The 23,926-nt window shown below is 39.8% G+C and overlaps 1 protein-coding gene across 1 annotated transcript in view; it reads right to left on the bottom strand.

Moving 5' to 3' along the window:
- Positions 1–2,851: 2,851 nt before the first annotated feature.
- Positions 2,852–23,926, bottom strand: part of ITGA2 (integrin subunit alpha 2) — a 68,002-nt gene continuing 46,927 nt past the window's right edge. Inside the window, exons 15-30 of the mRNA XM_051642394.1 lie at positions 23,652–23,788; positions 22,021–22,160; positions 20,900–21,051; positions 19,754–19,864; positions 18,799–18,881; positions 17,851–17,992; positions 16,131–16,223; positions 14,995–15,071; positions 14,813–14,896; positions 11,649–11,751; positions 10,718–10,828; positions 10,115–10,219; positions 9,689–9,802; positions 7,326–7,415; positions 3,885–4,001; positions 2,852–3,115 (exon numbers count right to left, since the gene is read on the bottom strand). Of these exons, the coding sequence (XP_051498354.1) occupies positions 3,026–3,115; positions 3,885–4,001; positions 7,326–7,415; positions 9,689–9,802; positions 10,115–10,219; positions 10,718–10,828; positions 11,649–11,751; positions 14,813–14,896; positions 14,995–15,071; positions 16,131–16,223; positions 17,851–17,992; positions 18,799–18,881; positions 19,754–19,864; positions 20,900–21,051; positions 22,021–22,160; positions 23,652–23,788 (1,749 nt within the window). The 3' untranslated portion in view covers positions 2,852–3,025. The remainder of the gene's footprint in view (positions 3,116–3,884; positions 4,002–7,325; positions 7,416–9,688; positions 9,803–10,114; positions 10,220–10,717; positions 10,829–11,648; positions 11,752–14,812; positions 14,897–14,994; positions 15,072–16,130; positions 16,224–17,850; positions 17,993–18,798; positions 18,882–19,753; positions 19,865–20,899; positions 21,052–22,020; positions 22,161–23,651; positions 23,789–23,926) is intronic.

Genomic DNA, 23,926 nt, shown 5'->3' with positions numbered 1-23,926 from the left:
GAGTTTTCACTGTGTGCTACTGGAAGAAAGACATATATGGCCTCATTTTATGTAGTGCTTTTTCAGGAGCATTTCTTCTCTTTTGGGGTCTGTAGAAAAATGAATGAGTCTGTGTTCAGCAGTATTCTTGTTTTTATTGTAGTAACGCTGTTCGGCCCTCAGGTGGGCACCACAGTGATACAGTCCCTGCTCCCATAGAGCTTACATGCTAGCTTTCAGAAGTCAGTATGATTATAAACTCTTGTATACATCCCAAATCTATACATAGCATCTGATAAAACTTAACTCTGACTTTGGAGTTGATTCTAGTACTTCAAGAAGTCAGCAACTAGATTTCAAGACCAAAATCAGATAGAACTTGAGTTTGCTGAAAGTATTTCTGACTTCTACTGCTGCAAGCGCAAACAGAAGCACATGCTGAAGCTCAAGATTTCAGAAGATTATTTCACTTGTAATGTGCTGTTTTAAAAAAGTAAAACTAAAAAAAACCACAACAAAACAGCCATCCCCTTGCGCATAATACAAAATATACACAATATTTCTAGCATTATTTGCCGCTGTGCCAACTTAAAAGTGCAATAAACTCACCCATTACAACTGAATTAGCCATTTAAGTATTATTTGTAAAAGAAAAATAAGATAGTAACTTGAAGTGGTTAGAATACAAAAACCTTACCCATTACTAGGCCTTCCCTTGATTTTGGGAAAAAGTATTATGTCCAGCCTAGGGGGAAAATCCTGGTGTCTGGGACAATATAAAACCCAGCAAAGACAAGTGAATTGCTACCTTACTGTTAAACTGTTAAATCCCCTAAGACGTTGGATGTCAGGTATTGACCTCTACCTCACACCAAAGGTGGAAGAAAGAAATCTGGCTGAATGCTTAAATTTCCCTTCCAAGCAGCACCAGAAATGAAAGATGCTGCCATCTGCTATGATGTGAAATTCCCCCTCTGGTCTGGAGTTCCATGACCCTGTTCATGTAGGAGCTTCCCACACGGACAGGTGTAGGGTTTTGTTTTCTTCCTCACAAGTTTAAATAAGAATTCAGGCAGACAAATCTTTATCCTTACTTTCATAGCATTTGCCCTCAGGGTTTCTAATTACAAGTCAGGAGCTTATTAATCTCTAGCTTTCTACAACTGTTACATTTTTAAATTATTAATTTTTTTTACTTTTTGAGTAATTGTTTTGGTTACAAACTCAGTTAATGGCAACAGTGTTGTTTGACAATAGACATCAGAATCTGGATTGTTTTTCAGAATGTTAAAAAAACACTCAAAACATAGTATTTCATAGATACAAAATAAATCCAAAACACTCATAAACTACACTAAGCATAATCCAGCTGTCACTGTAAGTGAAGCTTTTTTTTTTGCCAAAGAAGTGGTTGGCTCCTGACTGATTACCGATTTAAAAAGACAGAATAAAACTTTCAAGTGTGCCCAAGCCTAGATTTTGAGGAGTCCCTCAGAACATAATCTGAACTAGGTACCTAAGCATAATTACGATCTAGCTTTGGGGGAAAGGAAACATGACTTCAGGTTCTGAATCAGGCACATTAAAATGTTTTACTCTTCAAGTAAATCGCCTCAAGTTGGACACAATCTCACTTGCACGGCAGTGTATGTAAGGATAGTATGCACATCTTCTGTCACAAGCATAACCGCTAGTCATGAGAGAGAAAGGCAGCCAAAAGGCCAGTTCCCCTGACTGTTACCAGTCTTACAGCATGGACCTTTTTAAAACTGAGCTTTCTTTAAAACCAGGCGGCATAATGGCACATGATAAACTTGAGGTGTGTAACCAACACCATCACCCAAGTGGTGTGCTCAGAGCTCCTTCCAGAGCACTACAGTACTTTACTGTATAAAACGTAAGTTAACTTCATCAAGACGTGAACATGTGGGACCAAATAAAATGTGACAGGTAAGGAGGTCATACTGAACTTTGGTCTCCTGGAGGGCACCGAGATGCTAAAGAAACAAATGCAGTAAACAATTTACAGAGCTTAGATTTCACTGTCCTCTGTATTAACGTGCATCCTTCTTCAATTATTATCCCCTTTAGTTCACTTTATGCTCTTTGTCTTGAAAACTCTTTTGGTAAAGAATTAAAGGCAAGATCTTGATTGTCTTCCCTATTTATGTCAAAAGCCAAACTGATGTCAGAGGGACTGTGAGCATAAAGTCTAGTGTAACAGTAGTGGTACTGCTTCTCAAGATGAAATTTGAAAACCAATCACAACATTGCAGAGAACACGCTGCAAGTGATTATACAATTAATATTTTCTACTAGGAGAGAAAGTATGCAGAAGGCAGTTATACATACCATTTAGCAATATTTTCCCAAAACAACGTATTTCAGTAATGTAGTCGTGACCTTAGTGCAAGGAATATGGTGAACTTTTGAACAGTTTGCCCATCCAGCTGTGCTGTAGCACCCAGACATCTTCATACGCAGTTCCCACTTTATAGATTAGTTAAAACAAAGGTTTGCTGGTGCAAATTATTTCTCTAAAACAATAAGGATGGAGCTAGTCAATGAAAAAACGAGTTTTCTTCTCCCAGTGTGGAAGCAGTATTCACCACACATTCATCATCAACTTAATAGAAAATGTCCTTTACACATATGGTACTTGTCAACTGAATTATGAACTGATGCTGTTCCACAATAATCAGAAATAAATTGCTCTGTTTCACTTTGCATTGGATCAGGAGAAGGGTTTCTGGCACAATGTTACTGTAAACTCCGGACCTGCCAGTTCTAAGGGCTAAGTTTGTTTGAAAGGCAAACTCTTTTAAGAAAAGGCACTATAAATCATTTTCGGAAAAACCAAACTGTCCTGCAGTTACTCTTATAATAGAGTAGAATCTGTAAAATATTTTAATCTATAAAAAGACACTTTCATTAAAAATGTTTAAATGTTACTAAGCTTTAAGGCACTCCAGCTGAAGAACCAACTGGATCACAACTACTGTTGGTGGCTCAGATCTCCTCTCTTTATCCACATAAATCATCTTCTTCAGTCTTTGTCCTTTGTGAGTTCTGTAATTTCATCGACATCTTCTATATCCTGTGTCATTTTCTCATATTGTCTCTTGAAGAAGCCAAGCTGTGAGAAGTATTAAAATAACACCACATCAGTATCATCAATAGTTCATTTCTCAACTGAGCTAAATAGAGTGATGGTAAGAAACAGACACGTGCATGCACACAAATACAGTGTTTGATTTGTAGACAGTTCCTAATTCTAAAATGAAAGGAGCTGGACCTTAAAACTCCTGCCTGGTGCAACTAAATGCTGGAACAGCAGTTCTGAGTAGCCAGTTGTTTTCCTGCCACGGTACCAGCATCCTCATGCTGCCTTGGTGTGCCCAGGAGCCCTTCAAGCCTTAGTACACAGAAAAACTTCTATCTCCCTTTAATCTAGGTATCCTTTGCAAATGACTTTTTGCCCTCGCCCTTCTCTGTTCTTTTTTTGTCTGTTCAGTGTATTCCACTCCCTCCTTGCTTCTAATTCCCAGCCTTGCCCACTGGGAATATCATGCCAGCTCAGAGCCCAGATGGGGAGTTAGGGAAGGAGGCAGGCACTGTCTAAAAGAAAAAAAAATAAATGCCACAGCCCCCATCTTGAAGCATTGGAAGCTCATTTATCATCTTCAGGTTGCAAATTTCTATGGGGACCCACTTCAGAGTTTTGATTTTTAAAGGCCTTCTTAAATGCTCCCATCAAGGGTGCAATGCCAATGCAGTATTGTTCATATCACCAAACTGCATGTGTAGTTTTTGTTCAGCACCAGAGAAGAGAGATTCCAGATATAATAGCTCAAATGTATTTATCCCTTTCCGCTTACTTTTTAAGAATATAAACACATACTTACTTTCCACAAAACAGCAACCAGTACTAACAGCAAGAGGAGTCCAGCTAATATGCTGCCAATCACAACACCAACTGGTATCTCAGCTTTCTCATCCGGCTTCATTATTGTAACTGGAATCTGACAGCAGAGATTGTGCATTAGAGGTTAATGTTAACTTCATATAAAGTAGGATTTGTAAACCAAATACCACACTAATCAAGGATAGCTGGACAGCACACATGCCTGGATCAACGACTAGAACAGACCTTTCACTGGTGTCCACAGGTACCTGGTTGCACCACCACGGCACACAGCAATAAAGGATTAGGAGCCACTGTCACCCTTGGCCATATGCAACAAGCAGAGAAGCAATCTCTCCCTGCCAGCTTTCTCCCCTTCCAGTAACAGGAGGTCTTTCAGAGTTTCCATAGTGCATGGACACATCATCACTAGGTAAAACAGAGATACTTACATGCAGGCAGCAAACAGCCTGGTGTAGAGCTTAAAACAGACTTCTGCACCAGCTGGAGAAGATCGACTTCCAACCAAGTGCTGTCAGAGTCTGTTACCTGTGGCTAGCAGGTGTAGGAGGCAATACCAGTCATGGAGGCTGGACACCATCATGCACTCATTGTGTCTGCTGAAATTTCTCCCCTCCTGCTGAGCAAGTACCTCTGTCTCATTTGCCTGCTGTTCCTACCTTGTGGGAAACCAGTAACAGCTTATGAAATCTTCTCATGTTAACCTGTGTTCTCCTGAGTCAGCTGCACGAATTTGCTGTAAGATATGTGGGTCAAACAGGAGTGTTTCTAGCACACCTATGCTTCCTGAACTACAAGTAGTACCAAAGAGCTCTCAGAACAGCATACAGTGTCTGGAAGTTAGTTTTCAGGTGATAGTCTATCTAGTTGGATTGAGTATGACCAACTGTATAGTTATGTCTAGCATAGTTGCTCAGGGAAACATTGCTGTAGTATTTATGAACTGTCAAATCTTTGGACTTGGTATTGGAATGGCATGCATTTAGCATGATGGTTTTTTCCTTCCTGAAACATGATAAACAAAGTCTTGTTGGTTTACTTTCTCAGGGCACCTTGCTCAGTGCATTTCTCTGGTGTAATTTAATCTTAAGCTTTCTGGGAAACTTGCACTGGACTGGCATCTCAGTGATTTAAGTAATTTCTCCTGGAAGGCTCCAGTGTTGTGCAAGGTGTGGCTGTGTGTATTCATTTCACCAAGGCCCAATGGCTTTGTGTCTTCTAACCAAATGGCCGTAATGATGATTATAGCAGTCCTCCAGCTGGTAGTCCTTTCCAACTTGAAAAAAATCTGAAAGCTTTTTCACAAAGATACCTAAGCAGCTACCCCACACAGCATCACAAGGCAATATTAACTCATTTGGCTACACAGCAACCCAGCTCATGCAAACTAAAGAGCCAATCTCATATGTATGTGCCGTTTGCCTAGTAATATTGTCTCCCTTAGATTAACAGTGAAGTAGCACCTTTGGAGAGCTAAATTGATGCTTAACAGTATCCTCCCTGAAGTCAAACTGTGGTCAGCAAGACACTACAGCTGGGTTTCACTTTGTCTAGTGTTGTATCTGCAATTTAATTTCTTGGCTTCCAGTGGAGAAGGATAGGCTCTTTTAAGGGCCTAATTCACCCTGCTTATTTTCAGGATCATCTTTAATATGAGATGAATTGCATCTCAGAAATACCTATAATTTCTGTGGTTTAGGTTGTATAGGAAAGCTAACTCTGATGTGGATGACTAAGGTAGATACTAAGTTGGATGAGTCGTACCACCGTTGTCCAAAGTAACAAGGTAAGTAGGCAAATAAACTCAGATTGCTTCTGCACTGTCCTATTCCCAAGGAAGTGTGAAGGGCAAACACTAGGTATCACTGCTGGCCAGCCAAGAAATATATGTAGTGCTGGGTACTGACTCCATCACTGAGGTGTCAAAGCAAACTGCCTGAGCGTGAGCGTACCTCCACCAGCTGGCACGTTTTCCAAGACTGCTTACAGGCTGAGAGGCTACCAAGTAACTTATCAGGCTGTGAGCCTCACCAAAAGCCACTGTGTTTCATAAGAGGCCTGTGGATAACTTTCAGGGCCTGTTCAGACACTGCCTCAAAACTGTGAAAGTCCCGCCTGCAGATGTTTCAATGACTGACTGAAGAATTACATTTGTGAACTGATTTAATCAAGCAGTCTTTTGAATAATTACATTCTTTTTCTCCTGAAGTTGCCCATAGAACTGCTGGTAATGTAAATTTGGCAGTATCATGCTCAAACTCTGGAAAAATACCTACTAATACATGGTTTATGAGCTACTTAAAAAGCATGTGCAATTAATTCAAATATTTGCATTAATGAGTTTCATCTCCTAGCAGAAATAATGGCATGCCACAAAGGTGAGGCACTCAGCACACTTCACATACAGGCATGTAATTTTTCTGTAAAAACATGGCATTATTTCCAGAACTACACATATTATTCCCTTTGCTTCTTCAGGCACTGGAGGTTTCCCTAAATGCAAATGGGGCTACAGAGAGGTTCTTCACAAGAAATTGAGTGATCCGTGAGAAAACAATGACAAAAAATAGTACTGAATTTTTGTCTTATTTCCACATTGAGACAGATAAATCAGTAAGTGCCTTTGTACATATTTAACTGAATTTTCTGTTGCCTGTGAATGGGCTATGCTACACATTCTTACAGATATTTGACTCCCTTACTAACTTGCATTTTGGTCTTCAATGGCCTTAGTTATTTTTATGGATAAAATAGGCTGATAAATCCTGGAAAAATAAATCTAAACTTAGTTTTGCAAATGGAAGAGTGTTCCTTTGTAGATAGGCCAAGAGAACAAGGTATCTTTCTGTTACAACAGCCCCACGGCACTTGTATTCTTCATTTTCTATGTTTGTATATAGCACATGGAAACGTAAAATACTCCACATTCTTTTACAAATTAGATTAAGGTTATTTGCTGGAGACCTGAGCCAAATGTAGGCAACTATCTGCCTGCAAACATCAAACCCAATACACTTAAAGAAGTAAGACTAAAAGAGATTTGTGAAAGTGTTTCCAAGACCTCATTTATCTACAACAATTGATTCCTTTGAAGAAGGAGGTCCAAATTTTAATCTTTTAATTAACAGGAAGCTTTATGAATTTCAGAAGTTCCTGAGTTTTGCTCATAGTTCTCAAACTATTTCAGATCTACAGATTTTAACTGAGTCTGGTTTATATATGATTGGCTGAAATGGAAAAATTGTAGTAACTTAAAGGAGGTTGCATACAGCCAGAAGGAGACATTAGTTCAACATAAATAGACATCGTTAGTGTTTGTAATTTGCTATGTACTCCTAAAGGACATTGAAAAATAAATACTATCACTTTAATACAGTAAAAGTTGGAGAAACTGAAAATAATATACTTATCTGTCACTTACAGTAAGGATATTCTCTCCAATTATAAATAATTCAGGGTTATGTGTATCGATTTTTGCCTCTGCAGAGAGCTGTAATGTCTGGAAAGTTGACTGAAAGAGAAAATTAAAATAAAGCTGCATTACAGGGCAAATCGATTAGAATGTAAACATCCTAAAATGATTCTCTTGCTTTGAAATGAAGACTTCGTAACCAGAAAAAAAAAAAATTACAATATTATGAACATTAAATTTATGTTTTTATTTGTCCCAAGCTAATGGAGCAGTTACTCCAGACTGAATTTTGCTCATTGTACTTATTAGCAACAAAACAGAAGAACTGGCTTTTTTTTCTTTAACATATAGTTCAAGCAAAACAGGAGGAGTTTATTATATATCCATTTTATATTCTGTGGCTAGCAGGGAAGACATGGAGGGTGAGGGGCGGGAAATAACAGTGAGAAAGGGAGAAAAGACAGATGGGGATCTATCTCTGGCCTTTGAAAGAAATGGAAATGGAATGTTCTTTCCCTTTTTTGCCCCTCACCTCTATAAAATACTTCTTTTTTTCCCCATTTATTTTTTCCTATTGTTGTCTGTTCCTCTCCACTGCTCAAATTCTGATATTGCTTCCTCAGCTTAAACAAAGATGACAAAAATCTCAAGCCAGTTCCCTTCTGAAAAGAGACCTTGTGCCAGATCCCATTTCCTCTGTGTATTAGTCAAGAGAGGAGGACCCTGGCTGTGCAGACACTGTCACTTCACTGCTGCTCTTCTCCCTGTGCCATGGGCACAGAGAACCCCATTTCCTATGGCACCACTGGGAATGACTTCAGGTTCATGGGAGCACAGGAGCACTCGCCAGCTACAACAAAAGCAATGCCTGCTCTGTCATTTTGTCTCCTCAGCCATTTCTCTATGGCAAGGCCAGGTTCATTGGGCCTGACACAGGAAGCATGTGTAACCGTGGGTCCACAGCAGCCAGTGCACACTGCACTGACTGTCCCTGCAGCGTACAGTTAGTGCACACCTGCACTGTGGCTATCTGCCCAAGTACTCTGTTCAGCACTCCCAAATGTTTAGAAACCTGCCTGAGCAGTATTCAAAGCACATTGTTAATTCCTAAACAAATCTTTCTTTTGCTTAGCAGGTACTGTTGAGCCTGCTATCCCCTTCTTGGACAGTGACTGATTGTCACTAAATAAAAAGGCTTATTATGTGCATTATTGAGTGGTTACAAGACTATTTGCTCTTAACATTGACAATCAAGTAGAAAATAACAAAATGGGAGGTGAGAGGAAAACTGTGACACGTGATCTTTCCTGCTCATCGTCCAGGGGTAAACAAATTACTTCCAGTCGCTTCCTTGTGAGGGTAGCAACCTTTTGTTCAGGTCTCCACCTTCTGTGTACCTAACAGCACTCACAAGTGGTCTCAACCCAGCTGATTTGAAAAATACCCATTTTAAAGACAGGCAGTTGCTTTCATTCACACACTTGCAGAAGTGTGTTACATTATCAGCCTGACCTTTTCCTTTTAAGAGCTGAATGCTAAAACTGACAACAGCCCTGCTGTTAAATGTCAATACCTGCCATAAGACTTGCCAGACAAACTAAGGAGACTGCGTCATGTTCCTGACGCTCTAGGCAAACCGAGGACTCCCAAGACATTTTGTTGGTTGCCTAGCTAAGAAGCAAACATGGTCTCATTTCAAAAGTCTGGTAATTCATGATGAGTTATATCCTGGAGGACACATGGTGATTTAAGATGGGAAAGTCGAGATATTAATGATGGATATTTTCGAACATCCTTTAGGTCTTTAATCAAGGACTGTTTCCCTGACACAAACTCTAATAAAAAACAAAAAGTCAATTAAAAAAAAAAATCACACCTTCTCTAACAAATAACTGGCAGCACCAAGAGGCTTTTTGTATTTTAAGGTTACTTAAAATGATCACTATGTAGGCTGTGATGTGCTAAAGCTAAAAGCAGTATTATTTTTCAGGCTATGAGGATACTGTGCTCAGCTGTCCTATGTTGAATTTTGTGGAAACTGTAGTTCCCCTTGAATGCATTTAACAGATGCAGAGAATGTTGTTTGTTGTGTGTTGGTTTGGTTTGGGTTTTTTTTCAGGTGTGAAGATTGCACTATCACAGCATCTTCTTGGCTTTTGTGCTGAACTGAAGGTTATCAGCTCCGTTATGCAGCCTCACTGCTTACTTTACCTTTAGAATCAAGTTTTCAATCTGGAAAAACACACACTACTATGTAAAGCAAAGGTAGGTCTTTCTAGATTGGAAGGTCTCTTTTACTGAGCTTTGAAAGATACCAGGAGTTAGAAATATTTGAATATTAGATCATTCATGAAGATGCAGCTGATACTCACAGCAGCAAAGGTTCCATTCCAGATTCGGGTGGACACATTCACCAAGTACTCTCCCTTCAGCATAATGTCTTCCAGTTTGCATGTGATGGTACTGCACTTCACATTCTTGCAGTTCTTCCAGGGGAAACAGCAAGGAGAGGCCATAGTATGCATTAAAAATACACTTTGACAAATGTTCTTTTAATATCTGGATTTTTGCCCTTGCCTCTGCCACTGTGTGCATACAAACTCAGTGCTTGCAGGCTGTGAAGAACATGCACCTTAGTGCATACACTATGTGTAAGAACACCTGTAGACTGGACTCCTGCACTGTGAATGAGGAATGCCACCCCCACCACAGCTATCCCCACAGGTACAGCCCTGGGCTCATAGAGATTAGCTCTTATGCCCCTGTCCTGCAGTACTGCATCCCTGAGTCTTACTCACCAGTTCTTTGGAATTTCTGAAGTTCTCTTTCGTGAAAGATGCAGAATGAGGTATTTTCCCTATTTGCAGTGGATTTATTTGAGCTTGACAAGTAACACCTCTGGCCTAGGGAAGACAGCAGGAATGATATTGCAAGACATTATACTCAGAAGTTTATAGTCATCATCATAATTACATTTCTGCGATGATAGGGTGGCTGTGAAAGGCTAGATTGTCACTTACCTAACACTGGATACTTCAGAAAATGAAGAGACTGTATGAGGTTTTGGTCAGAATTAAATGGCTTTTACAGTAATTTTTCCCCCTACATTGACCTGAAGTGTTTGTACTGATCTAAAAATTCAATTTTTACTATAACCTTCCCATGAACTTGGAAAGGGACCTAGCTGAAGAGTTCCAGAGTCATAAGAAAAGTCAGCAGCTGACTAAAGATAATCAACACCTCCCAAGTAATAGACCAGTGTACTGCTGATGTCGTGGTCATCCCCCTTTCTTTATATGAAGGGACAAGGGGAAAACGCTGCACTATGAGGGAGGGAACTGGTGTTTATGGTACTGATTAAGCCCCCAAAGCACAGCAGTTTACATAATTCAGTTCTTCACCTGATCTGTGGTGACTGCAGTTATGTACATAAGTGGATTGTCTTTGATGGTCAATTCTGGAAGATAGATTTTTACAGATGCCATCTTTACTGGAATACTTCCTGTTGTTACCTGCAAGGCAAGTAACTCACAATTAATTAAGGTAGTTACACTTACACATGCATAAACTATTTGATATATCAAGAAAATAAAAAAAAATGGATGAGCATGGAAGAACTGTGCATCAAAAACATTGCATCAATGTTTTTCTGTCCTAAGGCATTTACTAGGGTAATAATTACATTAAACCAATGGTAAAGCAGAAAGTGTGCTGTATAGCTTCAATTCCTCGTCTGTTTCCTTAGCAAAACTCATATTAACTGCATGAAGTATGTTTTGAAAAGCAAATATTCTGCCACAGCAGGCCTGTTTAGTCCTTGAGAGTAGCAGTTACAGGAATGTAAATGGAACATAATTTAAGTATCTTCCACGTAGCATATTTGGATCTAAGTTTTTCTGAGTAATAAATGCTGTGATCTGGCTAGTTCTTACATCTGGCTTGAGTGCTTTAACCCTTGCCAAGCTTCAAGTTTCAAAGTACAAGCCTGCAAAGACTTTTCCATCACACTGACAGAAGACAAATATGGTCTGTGAAAAAACAGTCTAATTTGGCCTAAAGTTAAGCATTAACCATCTTCTAAATATGTAAATGGTACAGGACCAATCCCTCCCCCAGTCTATTTGTGTAGTATTGTTCATCCTTAATCTCTTACAGACTGGAAGCGTTTACCCCCAGCTATTCAAAGGTGTGGATTTTTTTTCTTACTTTACTAATTAAAAAGCATCACAATCAGATAGTAAAATGCAGGATTTTTTTTCAACTGATTTTGGGACCAGGCTACAGGACAAGGTAAGACAGCTTCTTGAACCAGAACCAGAAACATTTACTAACCTTAACTGAGAAGTTGAACATGGGCCCAATATCTTCAAAATTATTCACAGTGGAGGGAACATTATGACCAGAGTATACTTCGTAAAAGTTGATGTTGGCAAGCCTAGTTAACAGCCATAAAACAATGCATTTCAATTTGGTAGCTGCTTTGAAAACATGTCACTAGATGTGTCTTCCTGAAACTGGTCAGAAGTACAGTCAGATGAAAAATTAGGCACTTGTACTGCTGTTTGATTTTTACAAAGTTGGTTAAGCAAATGGTGTACTGAAGCCTGGGGCCAGAGTGAGCATGTGAAGGTGAGACAGGAGGGCTGTGTGAGATGCAGGCTCTGCTCCATCTCCTGCACACCATGGTGTTTCAGTGCCATGCAGCAAGCTCTCCTCCCAGGCACAAACCTCAGCCTTCAGCCCTGCAGTGGTCTTCCTCCTCAGAAAGGGACCCTCGACTGTCCCTCTTGGTACATCTGTAACAGCGAATGTCAACGGACTCTAAAGGAGGAGGTGCAGAGCCCTAACACCATAGCCCACAGGCACGGTTGTTTCCATGCTGCCTGGGTGTGGAAACACACACAGCACCTTGCCTGGTATGCACAGTACATACTGTGTAGCCCTTGGTCGCCTCTGGGACACTTCCTATAGTATTTTTGGGTATCAAAATTCAAAATTTCAAAAGCAACACGAGGGTGTTTGCAGCCCACCACAGTTATGTGATGGAACAAAGTGGTATGAGGGCCTGTGGATGCTGAGGGTCTCAGCCAGCTGGGACCGTGCTCAAAGGCAATTAAAGCATCCCTAAGTAGTGCATTGCATCTGCGTACTAGCAGGTCCTCTGCTGAGCCATTTCAGAACTGTATCTGCTCTTCATCATTAACTTTCATTAGGAGGCTATTGTGAGCAGTCAAAAACAAGCTGGGGAGTGAGTTAACAGGGTGGAGGGGCTGTCATATTTCTGTGTCGTGAACCCTTTTTTATCCTCCATAGTCCCTCCCATGGGCTGTTTCTTTGAAGGCCCTCCTCACAAGGATTCTAGGAACATGTGTGTAATTTATTTCCTGCTCTCTTACTGCTCAAATCTCCAGTGCTTCCAGGATGCACAGCATCAGCTTCATTCGCCTTGCAGAAGTTACTGGTAAGATTAATTCCCACCTCTTCTAGAAACTCAGGTTAGCAGATTTTCCCTAGATAACTTCACTTCAGCAAAAGAACACTTCTTTTTCCACCCTTCCGTTTCAAAAGATTGCTGCTCACCTATGTTACCTACCTGAAGAAGGAACTACCTTCTAAGTGGAGGAGTGTAAAAATGAGCTAACTCCTATGGAAGCATTTAAAATTTTAACTTGGTCTAATGTGTACTTCCTTTACTTTTAAATCGACTCATCTCCAAGAATAACTAATCCTTTTCTGGCAGGAGACACTCTTTCATGCCCTGACTTGCATATGAGATTGCATTTTCTCATACTTGGGAGATGCATCTCAATTGAAACCACTGTTTTTCCTTGAGTAAGTATTTTATAGACTTCATGCCTGGCCTTTTCTGAAGCATTGAGTTTCTATTCACACTTCTCAGCCAGTTAAATTTGCTGATTCAAGTTTGCACCATCTCAGTTTCCCAGGAGTCTGCTTAAGTTGCTGGGGTAGCCCCCAGAATACAAATGCTCCTGTAATCTCTGTGCTGCTGCTACCTTTACGAACACTTTACTTCTGCTAAAGTCTCATGCAGCTTTCTCAGAGAGCCGAAAGAACTTATATTGCTGACTTGAATGCTGTAATTAAGCTAATCTAAAAAAATTCAGCATGACTCCAGAATTGGGGCAACTAGCTGTGGTGAATGCAGGGCCTCCAAATATTCTGGAACTGCTGCTGCAAAACAGGTTTTTAAACTACTAACCTTCTGTACTGTGGTCTCTATTCCAGCTCAGGTCATTCTGTGCAGCCAACAGTTCTTGTAGTTATGGTGATATTTTACTATTAATTTCCTGAATTCACTGTTGCTGTGCATTTTTAAGCAGCTTCCTCTTTTTCAAATCTTTGACATTCTTTGAGTCATTACTGTTTATTTTCTGTGAGTTTATATTTAAAAATTTTTGAGTTCTTTGGGATCCAAAAGCACTTTTTTACCAAGATTTGGTGACCAAGTACATAAAATGTAACTAAATCTATTTTATCCTTTTCTGTGATGAAAAGGAAAATACACTATCTTGATCCAAGTGTCAAATGAGTGTAATCTTTTTTTTTTTAGTTCTAAATTAAGTTAAACTGTAACTGAAATAATTCCTGCTTGGAACAGTAACAGATTCATAACTGTTTCAATGCATCCCAAATCACTAGGCACTTCCAGGGCTGAAGATAAAATGCTTACAGGGCATGGTATGAAGATCAGTCTTAAAGGGATTTTTGTCTATATCTCTCCTGCTGCCAGTCCAGCTCTCTCTACTTATAAACTGCTCTTACCAGGGTAAAGGATCCCTCATGCAACAGCCCTGACCTGCCCTCCGTGGGGAGGGCAAAGGGCCGATGCCAGGTGGGAAGGGGGATGTGTGTGCCAGTCTCTGGGCGAGCGCACAGGGATGCAGGGTGTGCTGCTCCCGTGCCAACACAGCTGCAGCAAGGGAGAATCTGCCATGTGCCATCTCAGGTTTTAATTATCTCAGTTATCTCAAACTGTGAACAAGTGTGTACATTTTTGGTTGAGGTTCAGCAGATACATCCCCTTCCTTTTTTTTTTTTTTTTCCCCTCCCTCTTTGCTGAGAGTTTGAGTTTTTTTTCTTCTTGCTGTTTTCTTATTTAGTTTTGATCACTTTAACTCCAGATTTGATCCAATGTCACTACATCTGAGCCCAGAGGCCCAGCATTATTTTACAGTATATACTATGTTATCAAAATCACAAACACTGTTTTGTTTTTATACCACTTCAGTTCAATGAGCATCTATAACAATTGTGGAGAGGTAAACATGGATCCATGACTTCTTACTATATATTCTAAATTTTTTTATATGTAAGATTGTTGGAAAAGAAAATTCTGCTACTGTTGATGAAATGGGATTTTCTTACCACTTCCAAAATAAAAACAAAGTTTCCCTATCTTTCAGTGGCCTTTCAAGACAAAATATATTCAGATGCCTTGGCAAACTGACAGAGATTCTTTACATTATTCAGCGTACCTTGTGAAGTGAATTTCTGCATCATATCGCAAGGGGATTGATAAGCTGACCTGGTTGTCCAGTTCTTGCTCCTCCTTACTTTCACTGTTAAGCAAAACACATTTAAGTCAGGTGTTACAATATTATTTTATACAAATAAGGTATTAATGCCCAACTTCCTTTCATAGGATTATATACTTCACCTCAATGCGTGAAAACTTAGAACTGCTACATTCTGAAGATTTTTCAGGTTAAAATCAAAACTAATATCAAAGGACACCTATGGAAGAGGCAAGAAACAAACAGTAAATGAGTTGATGGTACAATATCCAAAGGACTTCTCAATAGCAACATAATTATTAATATGTGCAACAATCTAGAATTTCCTGCTATATCTGAATTATCCACTGATTTCTATGTAATATTTTGGTAATTTCTAATATTCTAGAGTTGCTTTCTTCTCGCTTTCCCTTACAAATTGCCATTGTTACATAAACATGAGCTATTTTTAAATTGTGTATAATGAGCTCCAAGATGCAACAAAAGGTGTTTAGGGATTGCTTCAATTACATGCTTTTAAACACTAGCACTAAGACAAGCTTTTTATTCACCCTTCTCTTCCATTGTTCCAACTGGTCTTCTTTGACCAATGCCATTAAAAATTCAGAAAAAAACTTTAAATACGTAATCAATATGAATGTGTTGGTTTTTTAAGTTCTGATCCCCACGCCCCAGAATGTAATGTTTTTTTCTTTCTATTAAGTTTCTTAATGGCTCCAGTCAATTGTGTTAGAGGCTGGAAGGCTATTTGTGTTCTGCCCCTGAGGAGTAAGACATTAAGTTCCATAAAACCATGGGTATCGTGAGATTTATGGTATGGATGAGAAAAAGGATATACAATCTATCCTTGGACTGTGAGGGTCACCAATCCCAGAGCAATGCTGCTTTAATGGAGAGATGAGATTCAGAGAACAGGAGAAGAAGCTACCCCAAGCTCAGGCAGCAGGAGGCGTTTGATGGGAATTGTGCTCAGTTCCCAGGAGGCTACTCACAATGCTCTCTGCATCTGCCCTCAGTCTTCATCCTCCAAAGTTACAGTAGCATTTGAAAGCCATAGGCAAGGACAAATGTACTTCAAGAACCTTTTTTTCGTTAAATTTGTAAGGGAGTCAGAAAAGTTTAGCTCTTATTTTGCTTCTTTTAATGGCTCTGAAACCCAAAGAAAATTAACTGCTGCCAAATCTAAGAAATCCTCACCAACAGTAAATGCAGATTTAGGGGAGAACAACAACAAAGCTTCTGTGTATCATTCAAGGTTATTTAAATATGCTAGCTGTACCTGTTGTCCTGTTCTGAAAACAGGATAGCTTATTTGGCAAATGACTGTACTTTGTGCTGTTCCTGTCTGACATGAAACTTCAGTCCCATCACTCTGCAAAGGAAGCAGACAGAGAAGTAATCTTACTATCAGGTTTTGATAAAGCAGAGAGGAAGTCCTGTCTGTATCTTCAAAAGGACATGTACGACATTAAGGTGTAGTACAAATAGGTGTTATGGCAGTAATACCTAGAGATGCAGCAGATGGGGAGGCATAGGCAGGACTAGGAGAGAGACAGGAGAAAGGTGGGACAAAGACAAGTCCCATACACTTTCTTGTGACATTAGATCTTGTCAAGAATTTTGTGTTGGGCTTGGAAGAAAGAATACAGGCTAGAGAGTACAGGTCACCTCCAGCATGAACTCCTACAGTGCTTTTTCACAGAATTTTAACAGAACTTTTGCAGACCTATTTACAGAACTTGAGAGCTAGTTATGCACGTTCTATTGTAGATTTTTTTGTAGAAATATCTTCAATACCTAAGAGTTTATTTACTACTTTGCAGAATATTTAGCATGGCAATGTCCTACATCAAAGACAAACTCAAAGACCATACCCAGTTATCATCACTTTAAAAAGAATTCATTAAATGTACTATTTCATGTTAAAAAACATCCCTAGCAGACATTTACCATTCATGAATTATGCTGCAAAAAAACCAAAACCAAAACACAAGACAAAACCAAAAAACAACTCCCATACATTCTTAGCTTATGTTTTTTTTCCTGCTTTGAAGCAGGCACATTTTTGGTCAAAGGCTTCACTTTCAGGCTGAAATACTGCTAAGCAAATGGGATTTTAAAGCAAAAGAAAATCCCAGCTCCAGTGTGGTCTTTTGGCATGAGAGGGATGAGCAATTTTGCTGCACAACAGGATGGGGAGGTAGAGGAGCACCCTCAGCGTTGTGTGGAGTGCTTCTGCCAGTTCATTGTTCAGGAAAATGCTGCTCTTGGGCAGTGATGAATGCTCCTATCCCTCCTCTCTCTTCAGTGTAGGGATTGCTCTGAATTTCACCCCTAGGATTATCACGCACCTCTCCAGTAGCATCCTGACCACATAAGCCAAGCACTGAAATCTGGATTTCATCCTTCACTAATTGGGTACAACAGCTGAGAATATATATTTACTGCATCCCCAAAATAGTATGTATCATTCCTTTATTTTCCTTTTTCTAAGAAGAAAAACATTAGAAGAGGGGCTTCTGGCATGGAAATAATTTCAATCTGATTAACTGTCTAGCTGGAACATATGGCCTTGGCAGGAACACTATTTCTAGATTCAAGGTCTGTGCTTCAAGGCCATATCGTTGATGCTGAATGCTTGATTTTTCAAATACACATTCCCTGTGGCACAGCAACAGTATTTAGGCATGTTGTTGGGAGTCAAGCAGAAGATGTGGGTGCCAAGGCCTAAAGTGAGGAAAAGATGACTGAAATACTGAGCTGAGGTCAAACTCGACAGGTTGCCAACTTTTATGCTGAGTTGACAGTGTCTCTCCTTGACCTAAATAAACTGATATGCCAAAGGGAATAATTCTGAAATAAAAAAATAAACTGGGAGAGAGATTTGCACACACATTCTTTCCTGGGATAGGCACTACTAGAAAAAAAACCAAAAAAATTCTCCAAGAACCTCAAAGATCAGTGGCAGTAAAGGAACAATGAGGTTGGGTATCACATACCGGTAAAGATGATGAAGCAAAAAACAAGTTGTCTGAAAATGCAGCCTGAATTCTGGTGTTATATGCATTTTCCTTTCTATTTCTCAATTTTACATGGAACGTTAGTCTTCTGTTTTTGCTGCTGACAACAAACTGCTGTTTGCTGTTGGAAAATAAAGTCCATTGTTGTAAACAGAGGTACTAGAACAGCTGTGGATCATGAAAATGTGTTTCCTGTAGCCAAAAACAAATGACAAGCACAGCAAGACCTTTCCTACATTCTATGCACTTAAATGCTCTGTTTTCTAAACCCTTTGACATAAGAAACTCCATGATGGTGTTTCTTAAAGCCAAATAGAATTAGTGTCTTCTCAAAGTGCAAGACCTTGATTATGCATGTTCAAAGTCACTTTGTTGGATTTTCAAGGCCCTGGTGAGAGGTTGGGCAGAGGGTGGGGGCCAAACTTGGCTGGCAGCTGCAGGAAGAGGCAGCCCTCTCTCTCCACATACTGTACATGTATGCATAAGGACTTGGAAAATGTGCTGCCTGACTGGATAACTACAGCTCCCCAGTGGCACAGCCTGCTGCAGGACCCTCACTGCTCTCCACAGGAGGGACCAAGATGGCTGCTGCAGCTGCTACTGCTCTCCAGTGTGGTCCCTTCCCCAACAGCAACCACCCAGACATTATTCTTCTGAATGCTCACTGTGTCCTCATCCCTAAGGTACCGAAACTTGGGTTTGTCTGTGCTAGTGAAAGGTCTACTTTTACATGTGTTTCTATCATACCTTTTTTCCCTTTATTTGTTAAGACAGAGATGCTATTGCTTTTTTTATTGCTGCTGTTTCTAAATAGATGTTGAACTAAAATGACATTCTCATCTAGAAATTCATCCAAAGCCTACAGACAAACCAACTGGTTGAAAACTTAACTCATGACCCCAACAATTTCAGTGATTCAGCCCTTACCCATCATCTGCCTTCCGCTGAACATTCAGAACAAGATCACAGATACATATTTCATCTTCACCACAGTCTTTAATAAATGGAATCTACAAAAATAAAAACATTTCCTGAATGATAGGGGTCAACTTTAAAATTGTCTACAGACAGCAGAGTGCAAATACCTTTGAGGTGAAGCAGGTTTCCAGGCAAGAAAAATCCCTCTTGAGGGCATGAAAAACTCTGGCACATGAACAAGTTAACACTGGGTAATGTGTTACTACATGTCTACTAACCCATACGAACTGTGCAGGCAGCTTATTGTTAACTCACAAAAAATGTGATATAATCCAAAAGGTTCCATCTCTCTTTTATGTACTCTTTCATTGTAGGACAAACTAACCTTAAATTGTTCCTCTTTGCCATCAACTAGAAGTTCACATCCACAGTGACATGGCTCAACCAACATTCTTCTTATGCCATGGTGGCTGATGTGTGTGTGTGAGCAAGCTTGTGCAGCACAAAGGTATAAAAGGAACCAGGGGACACACATCCAGGTGCCTGTTTTCAGCCCAGTGACTTAACTAGAACACCAGTTTTCACTTCCATGTACCTCTTTGGTGTTTGTGGGGGCCATACATTATGGACGTGTGTATAGCCATGCATTTCATCAGAGAGGGTAGTGATAGGACAAGGGGTCATGGTTTTAAACTGAAAGAGGGGAGATTTAAGTTAGACATCAGGAAGAAATTCTTCACCATGAGGGTAGTAAGGCAGTGAAATAGGTTGCTCAGGGAGGTTCTTGATGCCCCCTCCCTGGAGGTGTTTAAGGCCAGGTTGCATGAGGCTTTGTGCAGCCTGGTCTAGTGTGAAGTGCCCCTGCTCATAGCAGGGAGGTTGGAACCTGATGATCTTTAAGGTCCCTTCCAACCTTAACCTTTCTATGATTCTATGATTTTTGATAGTAAGTCTGCATACTTACACTATAGGCCACAGATGTAGGAGAATATATATCAAGGACAGGGCTGGACCCAGGATTTGCAAGGCCAATGTCAATGCGCAAACTTAGTGAATTCACAGCATCAGAAGGTTCCTGTAACACATTTTTCAGATAATAGCTGTCAGCACAGCAAACAGGGTAAAATTGGTAATTCTGTTGCACATTGACAATGTATAGTAAAATCGTACTTGATTTAAACAAGAAGTAGTAACAGTACAAAGCTTTTTTTGTTGTTGTTGTTTCTTGATTGAAATAATTTTGAGAGATTGCCTTGTGTGGGCTCCTCTTGCTAAACAGCTTTCAGTGCCACTTCCATGATAAAACTCATCCTCCTAGGATTCCTGAAGACTCAATTCATCACAGTCACTTTTAGGGCTAGGGAACATGCAGATTCTCTGCAGCTGCAGAAGCTGGTCCTCAAAAGCCACCACCAGGTGACTTTCATTCTCACCTTGCTGCAGAAGTCAAATTCCTATTCCACTCTGCCTTACCATCACAGAGAGCAGCGTGGCCTGAGCAACACCAAAACACAATACACCTGATGTCTCCCCTGTTTCTTAGTACTGGATGAATACTTTTCAAGCCCTATGGCTCCACAATGTCATTAACAAGTCAAGGATATTTGCATTGCAATTGAAGCAGAAATCAGTGGTCTACCTGACCAAGGATCATGCAGAGGGAGAAAGGCAGCTCTCATGGCTGTGTTCAGTCTTTGGTTCTAGAGAAAAATCAAGACTTCTTTACTTATTTCTGAGGTGTATCCCTAGCATGCACCAGAATGTTGTTAGTTTGTGAGAAAACATTTGCATGAATGTCTTTAGTTCTTGAAGAATTGACTGAGAGGGAAATTAAAATCTAATGTAACTATGGACTATGTTCTCTGTGTTGTGTCTGAGCTGAATTACGTAATTAAGAACTGCCTCTTCTGTTTGAAAAAGCTGTGCTGAATTTGACGGTTATTCATTTCCTTGAAATCAGAATCTTATAAATATTTATCAGTTGTAGGGGATTTGAGAAATGTGTACCACTGTCTACACCATGCATGAAACTCATCTTACAGACATAAACTTCATCAACATCTTCCTTGTATAATTTTTGCCACTTAAGACTGCTTGCAATTGCACTTACCTGTACGCTGAAGACATCCTGAGCACAGGTCTCCTCATGACGTATAACAAGATCCCTCTGCATGTACCTTTCATTATTGTCTTTGAACAATCCTCTAGAAGTTACTCTAAAGGCCTGGAGATCTGCATCCAATGTTGCATTGTACTTTATAGCTACAAGAAGAATAACAGTACGTTTTTTGCTGAGTATGACTGCCCATGATCTCATTACTACGCTCAACATCACAGAGTGACCAGGCTTTCCAAACCACAATAAATATTTTACTTTTTTCGTAGCTTGCTAAACATAGAGCAGTTTCCAAGTGAAAATATTTTCTCTTGTGTTTTCCAAAGCAGTCAAACAGGTTTTAAACCTGACGTAAGTTCTCATCCACAGAGAGCACATTAAATGGTAATCAATCCAGCCTCCACTGCACATGCCTGAGCCTGCAGCTCAGGCAAGAAGCCAGTCTGCACAGCCAGGATTACACTAGATAAAAGGGCCTTGCAACAATATCCCTGAACTCTGAGAAGATTATAAAGAATCTGCATCTTCTCTTCAATCACATAATAATTTCTGTCCTCTTCAAATTATGACTAGTACACTCTGGAAGTTTGCTGTTATTTTATATCTTTTGAGCTATAAAATAGCTGAGTTCCTAAAGGCACTATATATAGCATTGAAGAAGTCCAACTGGTGTTATCCATGATGCTTAACTAAAGAGCTTCATGAGAGGCTCAGAAATATTTGGTGTTCTCTTGCCCTCTGAAATAAGGTTCTCCCCACTGCCATCTGCTCCGAGCCTATGAATTATTTTTTTATTTTTATTTTTTTTCTGAGGGCAGAAGAAAAGTCTGCAGCTTGCTGTTGAAACCAATAGGTTGAAAAAAATCAGCTTCTCACTGCTGACATTTTCTGGGGTTTGCTGAACAGCAAGGATACACTGTTAATTCTCCGCTTTTCAAAGATTTTGGAGCTAGTGATAAAAGTAGGTCCTAAAAACACTTTCTCAAGCACTTCATTTTTTACTGATTTTGCCTTTCTTGACATTCAATCTAATATATCTTTAGAATTTCCACTTCTCATTTGAGTAATGGACTTTTGAAGAATTAATTTAAGACAAGTCATTGAAATACACTTACCCACTTGATTATTTCTCTTAGCAGGTCTAAATGTAGCCTGAAAACATATTTTTAGAGTTATTTCTGTGTTTTTGTTCAGCAGACTTATTTTCTCAGGTTTAAATGCAGCAATTATGGACACATTTGCAATGCTTTGTGACCTGAAAAATAGTTTCAAAAGGTTACATGTGATTTTCAACAGCACTGGATAATGTAGAAGCTGCTATTACTATCTATAAATGCAACATTGATTTACTTGGTTCCTACTGTAAACATTTTTTATGGCATTAGTAAAATTCTTTTTCTTGGCATATAAGTGAAATTGTTGATACAGTAGTTTTCAATAATGACAATAAATAATTTCTCATGTCAAATTAATGGATAATCAATGTCTTTATCCTAATGCTGTAAACCTTCCCTTCAGCTAACAGAGAACGAAGCCCTTTCCCCGTTTTCCTAGTAAATAGCGTTCCTCTGCTCTATTAGGGAAGCTACTGAGGTCCTCTGGAAAGGCAAAGAAGGTTAATTCTTCATTTTAATTAATATTATTATTTTTCAAAAAAACAACTTTCATGTAATTAATCATGATTTTGAAGAACAGTTTCAAAGGAACCCTGCATGTAAAAACAAACACTTTAATCCAAAGTGAAACTCATTAATCAGACTAAATGCCAAGAGTGAAAAAAAAAAAAATAGCATCTTCATTAACCAAATCTAAAGAAATGCTGGTACTACAGAAGCATAATTTTCTTTAATGCAATTCTCACCAGCAGAAGCAGCAGTTCTGCTGTGGGCCAAAGGTCCAAACTGACCATTCATTTTTAATAATCACGTTTCATTATTAAATAAGTAGCGATTCAGTGATGTTTCTCTTCTTACAATGGGGAGCTTCAGGCAAGAAGACAGGCGACAGATAGGAAAGCAAGCTGCATTTTAATTTACTTCCTTAAGTAGTGGAAAATACACAATACTTAGGGAGGCAGACAATTCGGGTTCTGTGAATCCTTTCTTCTTCACTTTGTGGAAGTACTCAGATTGCTCTAGCAAAGGCTACATGACAGGGAAGATGGGTTTCTAGCAAGAAATAGATGCCAACTCCCTCTCACTGCTCTTTGTCCTTACCCTGCAGGAACTCTCTTCCCCAGATCAGACTACCAGCCAGGAAAAGTCACACAGGTTGTGTGGGAAGTGGTTTAATCAACCTCAGGCTCAGCTATCAAAAGTATATTGCAGCGATTGCAGTACAATCTGTTGTTACAAACACACGCAAGCAAGCCCCACTTCCTGCTGCTGCGTCTTCCCTCTGGACCATGTGCCCGCACAGCAGGGGCAGGCAGGGGTGTCTCCTGGCCCTCCCCATCCCTGCTCAGGTCCCTCCCAGCAGCTCCCAATGCCCAGCTTCCTCCCCAACGCCCTGGCTCTGTCTCACATGCTGCCTTGGCCTTCAATGGTTTGATAATGTACCTTCAAAGTTTTAGCCTAATGCTGTTTTCCAGCTACCTATGATAGCAGCAGTGAAGCAGGAAGTGTGTTAGCTCTGAACACATGGAATGAAAGAGCTTTTTGGCTTGCTTGTTTGTCTGATTAATTAACTAAATGTTCAACTTGCATCTGAATCATTAAGTGCTTCCTTCCTGAAAGAGTTTACCAACCATAGCAGAACCACATTTCCATCAGCACCAACTGATACATCAGTAATGTCATCGTCATCTAAGTCTCTATGGCCATCTACCGATCTTCCAAAGAACTGGAGCCGTTGTCCAAAAGCAGAATCTGATCCTAAAATTTTCTGGGAAAGAGAGTTTGGTTACTGAGTTTGTCACAAGCATGCTTATGTCTGTAGACAGCCTAAGCAGTGGGTTTCACTGATATTCCCTGTATACATAATCCATAGTTTTTTAAAAAATGCTTTTGTGGATGTTTTCTC

The sequence above is a fragment of the Apus apus genome, chromosome Z (assembly GCF_020740795.1).
Source record: "Apus apus isolate bApuApu2 chromosome Z, bApuApu2.pri.cur, whole genome shotgun sequence".
In the NCBI taxonomy this organism is placed as follows: Eukaryota; Metazoa; Chordata; class Aves; order Apodiformes; family Apodidae; genus Apus; species Apus apus.
Note: the sequence above shows the minus strand (reverse complement) of the source record. Positions and strands in the feature narration are given on the sequence as shown.